General features: G+C 44.2%; 1 protein-coding gene and 1 long non-coding RNA gene across 2 annotated transcripts; both read left to right on the forward strand.

Moving 5' to 3' along the window:
* Window positions 1–2453: 2453 nt before the first annotated feature.
* Window positions 2454–6953, forward strand: LOC142592018 (uncharacterized). Its single transcript, XR_012830681.1, has 2 exons — window positions 2454–2737; window positions 4671–6953. It is a non-coding gene; the product is annotated as an uncharacterized LOC142592018 (long non-coding RNA).
* On the forward strand, window positions 2731–4546 carry LOC142592002 (man(5)GlcNAc(2)-PP-dolichol translocation protein RFT1). Its single transcript, XM_075703971.1, has one exon. The coding sequence runs from the start codon at window positions 2768–2770 to the stop codon at window positions 4436–4438; it is 1671 nt and encodes a 556-aa protein (XP_075560086.1). The 5' UTR covers window positions 2731–2767; the 3' UTR covers window positions 4439–4546.
* Window positions 6954–11917: the final 4964 nt, after the last annotated feature.

Below are 11917 nucleotides of genomic sequence, written 5' to 3' on the forward strand. Positions count from 1 at the left end.
TTGTTCTCACGAGAATGGCTAAATGCTTAAACAGCGCGGCGTCTCATACACTCTAAGAACAGTTTACACATCAGAACGGCAAGTTGGGCCAGTTGGTTGGGATTCATGGTATGGGTTGTGACAGCGCACACAAGACAGGGACAACAGAAGAATAAAACGCGCTGTGTCGTCGTTTTATTCTTCTGTTGTCCCTGTCTTGTGTGCGCTGTCACAACCCATACCATGAACAGTTTACACCCTTTGGCTTGCCCCTTCTGCCACACAAAAATAATCGTCATCTGCCTTGATGCGTTTCCTTTCTTTATCGCTGCAAGCCCGGAACTTTCCAGTGACGAACGGCACGCGCGTTATCAGAAGGGGCACTCCAAAGGGTGTAAACTGTTATATGCTGATAACGCGCGTGCCATTCGTTACTGGAAAGTTCCGGGCTCGCAGCGATAAAGAAAGGAAACGCATCAAGGCAGATGACGATTATTTTTGTGTGGCAGAAGGGGCAAGCCAAAGGGTGTAAACTGTTCTTAGAGTGTAGGTGGTGTCCAAAACCTGACTTCTATGTCGTGTTTTGGGCTCCCAATATCGCTTCCGCCGCATTCGACCAGCAAAAGCATATACCGGTGTCATACGTACGCTTCTGATCGCGATTGGGACCGATCCGGATTGGATTTCTAGATCGCGATCAACAATAGTCGCTGCTACATGGTCCAACGATCCGGATCAAGTTATCGTCTGCTGACCGTTAGCAACTCTCAGAACTGCATATTCTATTATAGCTTCAAATTCAGATTTGCAAAATATAATTAAATTTGGACAATAGTTCAATTTTACAGCTTATTATTGTTCGTAAAAGATTTTTAAACGCTTTTTATTGAGCTGGTTTCACGTCTTGTTTGTGGCGTTTTCAGAATACTTCGCTAGAGGGCGCAGACGTCAGCCTGCGATCGCGGGGCTCCAGATCATCGCGGTCATCCAGATTCGTATCCCGCAGGGTCTGGCAGGGTCGCGATCGCAGATGACCATGTAGCAACACCTGATTCGGATCAAGCTCGATCCGAATTAAGCTCAAGCTCAAGACCAGCCCCGATCGCGATCAGAAATGTACGTGTGACGCCGGCATAAGATCCGCATTTTAAGTTCAGAGGGAGCCAACCTGATCTGGATACCACTAAACGGCCCCCTCCAGGTAGGCTCGTGCAAGAGGAGTACAATAAAAAAAAGTCGCAATTTCACCGAATGGCAAAGCATTGAATGCGATAGCCAATTAGTAGACAGCTATAGGAAGAAGTAATAGTAAATTTATCGGCCCTATAAACTTGTAAACATTCGCTTACTAACTAAATTAGCAAGCATGTTGTCACGCGCGCACAAGCAAACATGAACACATCTAACTTGATGACCGCAGAAACTCGCTGTCTAAACGCGGTGGTGAGGAAGCGCGGCAGCAGCAGTGAGCGAATTGACTTTCGTGCTGCCTTTTGCTTCAACGCGAACTCAGCGGCAAAAACAGCGCGCACGAAACTATGAGCCCTCGGCGTTCGTAGACTGCTTATCGCAGTTCGCTTTGAAGATAGGGCCCGCGCGGCCGCGCCATGCACAGCAGCAGCCGGAATATAAGCAACACCCCCTAGATCGCCCCCCGCTCCCTCCCTTCCGGCTGGTGCACGGGCTGGTGCCTTGCGCGCGACGGAATACGGCGCGCTTCCTACCGCTTTCCTCCCTTGCGCGCGCGAGATTGAGCCACACAACACCTGAGCCGCCATCGTCGGCTCACCCTCGCACGCTTTCACTCGCACATATATACAGCATGGTTCTTTATTTTATGCATACTGCATACAGCGCGCGGCGATGATGTTATCGCCTTTGGACTTTACACGGAACACCACGACGACGGTAGAAATGCGCCTGGAGTGTCCGTATAATTCCTATCGCAATAAAATGTTGCTGTATATGGCTCTGTAAAGGGAGCCGAGAAGGGAGAAACCGCATGACTAGAAGAGGCGTATTGCCTCAGGTGCGGCAGCCCGATGTGTGACCGTGTGATCCACGTATTGTTTGCACGTTCAAGAACTGAACATAGTAAAATAAATGGTGACATGGCATGCCGAGCTGTAGTCCACAGTTGCTCGTACTGCAAACCCTTGAGATGACTCTCATGACAGCATAGGCAACGTGGCGGTCCTGGCGTATTTTGGGATGTGCAATCCCTTTTCGGCGCATGTAGTTAGCAAAAGCATAGCCTTCGTGATGTGTTTCTGTTATCAGCAGCGGCCGTCGCTGAGGCGTGAATTTGGGGCATCACCTATTCATTAAAGTGCGTCCAAATAAAGAAATTAGTCTTGAAGTGCAGAAAGTAAACGAACTAAACAGGCAAGAAGGATACAGGTGAGGGTGTGTGAAGGAACGGATTAAGAAGCCGCGAATGCGTCTGCAGTTGGGAAACAATGGGCTCAATATGGCAGCGTCCATACTGTGTTGACGTTGCAGACGGCGTTAGCCACCCTAACGGCGTTTTGAGCTGCGATTGCTTTCTGTGGTATGTTTCTGGTGTGCAGCTGCGCTGTTATTGGCACTCCGGACTAATGAAGTACGTTTTTAGAAACCTCTTCATCGTATTCTTGCGACATCAGCGGGATATTTTTCTGCGGCCTCAGCTACAACGCTTCTCTGGTGCGGCCACGTAACGAACATTGGACGACAACGGGTTTGCCCAGACCTCTGTGTTCTCAGCTTGTTTTACTGGGTCGGTAACGTATTTAAATGACCATTAAAAATGGCAGAGAAGAACCTTATGGCAAAAGCGACAAAAGCAGCTTCGTACAACATCATTCTGCAGTTAACTCTGCGTGTTTTAACATTCGTGCTGAATGCATACATCTTGCGACACATCACCAAAGACCTGTTGGGGGTTATCAATGTGCGGCTGATGCTTCTGTACACAACTGTGCAATTCCTGAGCAGGGAGCCTTTCCGTCGATCCTGTTTGAGTGATACGGACAACCAAAACTGGCCTGCCATCATCAATGTAACCTGGCTGTGCCTTCCCGTTTGTATCTTTATTGGTGGCATTATGAGCTTTGTATGGTTGTTCGTTCTGGAGCGACCTGAACCCTTGGTGGCGAGTGGCTACACGCTGGGCGTACACTGTGTGGTCATTTCTGTTGTTATCGAAGTGCTTGCTGAACCTCTGTACGTTATAAGTCAAGCGTTCCACTACATAAAGTTCAAAATATTTTTTGTGGGGAGTGGCATTACCTTACGGTGCATCATAATGGCAGTACTCGTTGCCTTCGACCCGCGGAATGCTATTTGGGCTTACAGCGTGGCACAACTAATATCATCTGCCTATTATACTGTTGTTCTTTATGCTTACTTCACGTTTGAATCAAGGCGATTGCGCCACGGCGATGAAGATAAACCAAAAGACTCCAGCCGCAAATGTAATGAACATGCACTACCTTTCACCAGTGCATTTGATATTATTCCTTTCATTGGCAGTAATGGTACACAGCTTGACCGAAACATCACAAAACTTACTTGGAGTTTTATGAAGCAAACAGTGTTCAAGCAGCTCTTGACTGAAGGTGAACGTTATATCATGACTGTTTTCAGCATTCTGTCGTTTGCTGAGCAGGGTGTTTATGACATTGTCAACAACCTTGGATCCCTAACAGCCCGTCTTGTCTTTCAGCCAATTGAAGAAAGCAGCTATGTGTTCTTTGCTCAAGTAGTACAGCGTGATGTGCCACCCAGCCAGCAAAACGTGGACAGTGTCATGTTAAGTGTATTAACATTGAAACAGCTTCTGAAGTTACTGGCTCACATTGGACTCATCATTTTCACTTTTGGTCAAGCCTACTCTAGTCTTCTCCTACATTTGTATGGTGGCAGTGCATTGAGTGACAGTCTAGCACCTCTGCTACTCAGGTGGCACTGTGCATACATTGTATTAATTGCTATCAATGGAATCACCGAGTGCTTTGTGTTTGCTGCTATGAGTAAGGAACAGCTGGACCAGCATAACCGCAGGCTCGCCCTTTTTTCTGCGCTATTCCTATTTATTGCGTACCTTCTGACCACCTTGTTTGGTGCTATTGGATTCATCCTGGCAAACTGTTTTAACATGATTGCACGTGTTGGTTACAGTACATACTATATAAGCGCATACTATGCCAAAACTCAATACCGTCCATTGCATGGTATTCTTCCTAGTGCACGTGTGCTTGGTACTGCTATGTTTAGTTATCTTGTAACCACAATTTCGGAAGCAATGTTCTGCTGTCATGCTGGATTCATTTACCTTTTGTTGCATGCTACTGTTGGTGCACTGTGCTTGTTTGTGTTCTTGGCTGTCATCTATATAGAGGAAAAAGAACTAATAGCATTCCTCAAAACATGTTGGCATGACAGAAGCTTTGGAAAAATATCTGAGAAGGTGCAGTAGCAGCAGTGTTGTTTTCCTATTGATAGTTATCATGTTTTCTTGGTAAACCATGTGCTTAAAAGTGGAAGCATGAAGTGCGTATGTTTAATTAAAGGAATGCTGCTTTTAGGAGGCATTTTACTCAATTTGTTAGTTTTAGGAGGGCTGCAATTTGTAGAGATTCCTTCTACTTGATTCTATGCCACTTTTATTATCCACTGCTTACAAACAGCTCATCCCGTTGATAATGCAGGCGGAGCGTCGCTCCGACTACTGACGAAGCACGAAAAAGAATAGCATCGGAAAAGGCATCACTACAATATCATAGCCCAGCATACTGAATCAATTTTCTACTGTGCACACAGTAAGATTTCTAATTTTTTTTATCTGATTGTATTTCTTAATGTCACTGTTTTATGTGTTACCACTACAATGTCGGAATGTTGCTTCTGCAGTCATGTTGTACTACCAGAAAATTTACTGCCTCAAGCAATCAACTACTCCTTCATCCCAGGAGCAGTTCTGGAGTACAGACTGCAGAAATGTGGAATTTAAGAAGTGCATAACCTCCTCAAACTGCAGCCACTTATTGCATGCGAACATTTGTGCTTTTTTAAATAAGAGCATGAAAAAAGTCAGTTTCATCAGTGCTGCCAATTTAGTAGATGAAATTATGGTGTATGTAAATGCAATGTATACTAGTAAGTGTGAAATGGTGTGATCAATATCTGGGCACTAAAACATCCCATTTGCTAGCATTACAGACTGGCAATAGCTTTGCACTCAAAGATTGTTTTCTAAACAGCTTGTGCTCCACTTTATTGCGTCATTCAGGCCTGGACAATATTGCTTGTCTGGTTGTAGTCATCATCATTGTCTTCCTTAATACTAGTACTGAATTCAGGGCCAATGTAGCGCAACATTTCATTTTACTTGATCGTATTCCTTTCTTATCATCCACTGTTATCAACCAGCCTATGCTGGTGATAATGTAGGTGGAGCGCCACTTGGACCATTTGCAAAGCATGAAAACAAAAAGAATTCGAATATAATCACCATATCTCAGCCCTGGTTTCTATCGCCTGACCTCCCACCCTATCTATATTTTCATTGCCATAGGGGTATGCTTTAGCCACATCAAAGACCCGCATGTCTGAGTCTGGCCTTTCATTCATTTTCACTTTGGAGTAGTTATTTAACCACTCTGCTTTTTTGTTCCATGGAGTTCCTCTGCATTGTTGCAAAATATGGTTTTAGCACACATTTGTGACACATATTTTTGAGTGGTTAGTGACATTATTCACAACATCCACACATTTTATGCACTTGCTAACATGCTCTGCCTCACTATAGTTGCTGAGAGCACTTGCTGGCATCAGATGACTCAAGTAGCTCAGTGAACAGTGCACTGGTTTCAGAAGGAAGAGGCCACTGGTTCAACTCCGCCAAAGTTTTTCTTATGCTATATATCTTATACTCCGTGACGATTTGTTTCTAAGTAAAACTTCTAGAGCATGCTGCAAAAACTCTACTGAAACCTGGTTCATGGCACTTATGTTAACCCTTTCACTGCCACTCCCAGGATAACTCAGGCACCCACCCTCGAACAACCCTTGCCACTCCCAAGTATACTCGTTTGTATTTTTACTGCACTCCCTCTCTCTCCGAAAGCAACTCGTGCAAAAGAGAACATTGCGTACATATTCTGCCATTTATAGAAAGTTTATATAAACACACAAAAAACTTTTAAGTGAAATTTCTGACTGCAGGGACGTGATCAGGCATCGTTCGGAGCGCACGTTCGGTTGCACTGCATGTGATAGGCCTGGGCCACACCCACTTCGTCACCTGCTCGAAGTCGGCGCGGTCTAGGCCATTCTCATTCGGAGCAACCAAATGCATGCTCCAAACAACGATTCCCGATCGTGCCATGCCCCTGGTGGACCAAATGTCTCAGGAATATGTCACTGTCTTGACAGAACAGCCATGGCAAATCAGTGTGGCAGATCTGTCCACACTTTGACATTCCTTTCACTGTAAAATATAGTCTGCACATTTGCCTTTGTGTTGACATGAAATTTGGTTTTGATCACACATTTCATGCCTACTTAAATGCACCCACCAAAGGAAAACATTAATTCAGTTTAAGCTGATAAAGTATTTTTTGAAACTCATTTTGTTTATTTCATGGTAAGAAGTTGGTTATTACAAGAAAATATGAATGTCAAAGTTTCATTTTTGTACATTACACTGTTTTGTACAGTGCACAAATGGCTTTAGGGAAAAACAATACAGAGATAGTGTGCTGTACAGCATGCTTTCTCCTCTGTACTATTTTTTCCTTAAGCAATCCACGCAATGCACAAAACACTGCCATAAACTATTAACTTGCCCAAGCTTCCACCCTTGCATGTTTCATTTTTAAATTTTACACTGGAATGCCAATGCCAGTACATCAGTGTGATGTCATCGATTTGAAACTATTTTTTCGTATGTGGGCCACTGTGGCTTAGTAAAAGTTCTTCAAACTTGCTAACTCGAGTCTTTGGCTTCTTTAGCATTCAATGTAGTCCACCTTTACCAATAACAAGTTAACTGGGCCTGAGCACAAATCGTCGAAATCCATGGTGTCATGGCAAGCTGGTGCAGGAACTTCAAGACTACATTACCACCCATCTTTTGTTTTTACACCTTCTCCAGCTTACCAAGCCTTTTGTCATGGTAAAAGTGGGTTTGTTGGTGTTCCATAAGATAAGTTACTAATGCAGCTCAATTAACCTTTGTCTTTAGTGTCCCCTTCAATTTGTTACATGATGAAATTTTGCATCTTTTCTCTTCAGTGTCATCATCATCATCAGCCTGTTTCATGCCCACTGCAGGATGAAGGCTCCTCCCTGTTATCTCCAATTACCCCTGTCCTGCGTCAACCGATTCCAACTAGCGCCTGTGAATTTCCTAATTTCATCGCTCCACCTAGTTTTCTGCCATCCTCGACTGCGTTTCCCTTCTCTTGGTACCCATTCTGTAACCATAATGGTCCAACAGTTACCTAACCGGCGCATTACATGACCTGCCCAGTTCCATTTTTTTCTCTTGATGTCAATTAGAATATTGTCTATGTCCGTTTGCTCTCTGATCTGAACTGCTCTCTTTCTTTCTCTTAACGTTATGCCTAGCAACCTTCGTTCCATCGCTCTTTGCGTGGTCCTGAACTTGTTCTCAAGCTTCTTTGTCCGTCTCCAAGTCTCTGCCCCATATGTCGGCGCTGGTAAAATGCACTGATTGTACACCTTCCTTTTCAATGAAAATGGTAAGCTTCCAGTCAGGAGCTGACAATATCTGCCATATGTGATCCAACCCATTTTTATTCTTCTGTTAATTTCCTTCTCATGATCAGGGTTCCCGGTGAATAATTGACCTAGGTAAACATACTACTTCACAGACTCTAGAGGCTAACTGGCGATCCTGAACTCATGTTCCCTTGTCCGGTTATTCACAATTATCTTTGTCTTCTGCATATTAATCTTCAACCCCACTCTTAGACTCTCTCTGTTAAGGTCCTCAATCATTTGTTGTAACTCGTCTGCAGTGTTGCTGAATAGAACAGTGTCATCGGCAAACTGAAGGTTGCTGAGATATTCGCCGTTGATCCTTACTCCTAAGACTTCCCAGTTTAATAGCTTGAATACTTCTTCCAAGCACGCAGTGAATAGCATTGGAGAAATTGTGTCTCCTTGTCTGACCCCTTTCTTTATAGGTATCTTCCTCCTTTTCTTGTGCAGAATTAAGGTAGCTGTGGAATCTCTGTAGATATTTTCCAGGATATTTACATAGCCGGTCTGTACTCCTTGGTTATGTAATGCCTCTATGACTGCTGGTATCTCTGCTGAATCAAATGACTTTTCGTAATCTATGAAAGCCATATAGAGAGGCTCATTGTAGTCTGCAGATTTCTCGATAATCTGATTAATGACATGGATGTGATCCATTGGAGAGTATCCCTTCCTGAAGCCGGCCTGTTCCTTTGGTTGACTAAAGTCCAGTGTTGCCCTTATTCTATTGGACATTATTTTAGTAAATATTTTATATAATACTGGGAGTAAGCTAATGGGCCTATAATTTTTCAATTCCTTAACGCCTCCCTTTCTGTGGATTGGTATAACGTCTGCATTCTTAGTTTTCTGGAACCCTTGCAGTCGATAGACACTTCCTATAAAGAGCCGCCAGTTTTCCAAGCATTATGTCTCCATATCTTTGATTAAATCGACTGTTATTCCATCTTCTCCTGACTGTCTTCCTTGTTTCACGTCTTGCAAGGCCCTTTTGACCTCATCGTTAGTTATAGGAGGAGTTTCTGTATCCTGTTCATTACTGTTTCTAATGGAGGTATCCTGACTCCTCTGGGTATTGTACAGGTCAGTATAGAATTCTGCTTCCTTTACTATATCTTCTAGGTTGCTGATGATATTACTCTGCTTATCTTTCAGTGCATACATCTTGGTTTGTCCTATGCCAAGTTTCTTTCCCACTGATTTCAGGCTGCGTCCATTTACGGCTTCTTCAGTCTTTCTCATGTTATAGTTTCGAATATCACTTATTTTCGCCTTGTTGATCAGAGCTTGACAGTTCTGCGAATCCTATCTTATCTCTTAGTATCTCTTATCTCTTAGTTGGACACTATCTTTCTTTGTCGTTTCTTTATTGGGTCCTTTGTTACTTGGGAGAGCTTGCCTACTGGTTGCCTTGGTGCCTTGCCTCCCACTTCAATTGCTGCCTCTGAAACCAGCCTAGTTGCAGTTTCATTCATTAGCTCTATGTCATCATCATCTCTCTGTTCTAAGGCTGCATATTTGCTTGCAAGTACCAGCCTGAATTTGTCTGCTTTTACTCTTACTGCCTCTAGGTTGGCCTGTTTCTTCTTGAACAATTTTAGTCTTTCTCTCTTCAAACTAAGGTGAATCCTAGCCCTCACTAACCTATGATCACTGCACTTTACCCTACCTATCACTTCTACACCCTGCACTATGCTGGGATCAGCAGAAAGTATGAAGTCACTTTCATTTCTTGTTTTGCAATTAGGGCTTTTCCAGGTCTACTTTCTGCTGCTACGCTTCCTGAAAAAGCTATTCATTATTCTAAGCTTATTGCTTTTGGCGAATTCTGCCAGCATCTCTCCTCTAGCGTTTCTAAAATCGACGCCGTAGTTGCCAATTGCTTGTTCACCAGCCTGCTTTATCCCCACTTTTGCATTGGAGTTGGCCATTACTACAGTATACTGAGTTTGCACTTTTCTCATCGCTAATTCATAAAACTGATCTACTTCGTCATCGTCATGACTGAATGTTGGAGCATAGGATTGTACTACCTTTAAACTATACCTCTTAAGTTTGATTACAACTGCAGCTACCCTCTCATTAATGCTGTAGAATTCATCAATGTTGCCCGCTGTGTCCTTATGGATTAGGAATCCTAACCCGTATTGCTTATCTAGGAGACCTCTATAGCAGAGGACATGTCTGTTATTCAACATTGTATAATCCTCACCAGTTCTTCTAATCTCACTAAGGCCGATGATATCCCAAATAATGTCTGATAGTTCCTCAAAGAATCCTGCCAAGCTAGCCTCACTTTAGAGGGTTTGGGTGTTAAACGTTGCAAGGGTCAGTTTCCATTGGCGGCCAGTCCAGACCCAGAGATTCTTAGCACCCTCTGCTGCGTTACAGGTCTGACCGCCGCCTTGGTCAGGTGCTCTGCAGCTGCTGGGGACTGAGGGCCATTGGGTAATTGAGTGAGTTATTTGCGGAGGGAGTGGCTGAATACTGCACCAGGGAGGCCAATTCCTGTTTTGGTGAGAGAGTTTCTTGTTGAAGCAGCGCTAAAGAGAAAAAGTGATGAGAAGGTTTGTAGTAGCACGCAAACAATAAGAAATAACGTAACGTAACAAAAATGTCGTAGTTTGCGTTTAGTTATTTCTTCTACATTTGCACTTATATTCATTTTCACGGGGTTTTGTTTGTACTCCTGTAGACCACGAGCATGTATTTGGAACTGTGAAGGGTCGTCGGTACGCCTGTAGGGTTTGCCTAGCCGAGTTCATGGCTGTGTGCGCATGTGCGATTCCAGAACTACGAGGCCAGACCGTTTAGAAATTGTTCTCTATTGAGCTACGCATCGCGATCAGGAAAGCGTATCTATCGCTGATAAATGAAAGAAGTTTTTTAGGTATGTAGGGCCCTCTAGGCTGTACTTGTGGGTGATAAGGTAGCCTTGCTGCCTATGGGATTATCTGACTGAGCTATGTCGAATGCTCAGTTGCCATAGTCGGAAGTTCGAATCCCTCTATAGGTTTTTCTTTTTCTTTTTGACGATGCTGTGCTTGAAATTCACCTCCTGCGGTGCACAACATCTGCAGGCTGGGAGTGACACCTGTCACTGGCAAAATATACTGAGAGCAAGTGGGGCTATACTCTTCAGTGTATGCAGACTGCAGATATGAGTGCGTGTCCAGAATATTATGCATATCAGCACAGCAAGGAATGAACTTACCTTGCAGAAGGAGTCTGAAATACTACTGTTCTACAGTATCTACAGTAAACTCCCATTAAGATGAACTTGAAGGAACTGTGAAATCTGTTCACCTTACCAGAAGCTTGTCTTACTATAATTGTTCCACAAAACCAAATGTACCATCCCTTCACAGTGGGATCGTAGATGGCACTGGAGTGGGTATGGAAGTGGCCAGTCTTCCAGCATGTCTCGAGTTTTGAAATTCTATGTTCTTCAGCTTCTATCCCTGGTCACCTTCACGTGCCTGCTGCCAGTTCACATCCACTGCTTGCCAACTATGCAGGCACACACCGTGCGTGATCCTGGTATCATCAACATATTGTCTAAGGCTGATGTCAACACTTGGACCATTGCTGACCTGCCCGTCATCAGCTACAGCAGCGGCCTCCACACATGCCTGGCCTTTAAATTGCCAATGCTTCGTCTGTCCTTTCAGCAGGGATGGGGGCGGCCATTCAGCCAACATGTCTCAAGTTTTGAAATTCTACGCTCTGCAGAAGCTTCTATCCCTGATCACCTTCACATGCCTGCTGCTGGCCCGCATCCACTGCTTGCCAACTGTGCAAGCACATGCCATGATGGTTCCTGGTATCACCAACACATCGTCTAAGGCTGATGTCAACATAGGACCATTGCTGACCTGCCCGTCATCTTGACGTCATCAGCTACAGCAGCACCCCTCTGCACCCGCCTGACCTTTAAATTGTCGGGGCTTTGTCCGTCCTTTCAGTGGGCATGGAGCGGCCATCTTGCCAAAATGTCTCTCAAGTTTTGAAATTCTATGCTCCGCAGGTGCGTAACCAGTCTACTCTTTAAGCTAAGCGATCTGACAATTGTTTTTTATTGCTGCTTCCATGCCCAAGTGTTCCCTTTTGACTCTGTCGGAATGTGTTGGTGTCACGTTCTTGTAGCTTCAGTCATGTGACACCGAAA

Source organism: Dermacentor variabilis, chromosome 1 (assembly GCF_050947875.1).
Source record: "Dermacentor variabilis isolate Ectoservices chromosome 1, ASM5094787v1, whole genome shotgun sequence".
In the NCBI taxonomy this organism is placed as follows: domain Eukaryota; kingdom Metazoa; phylum Arthropoda; class Arachnida; order Ixodida; family Ixodidae; genus Dermacentor; species Dermacentor variabilis.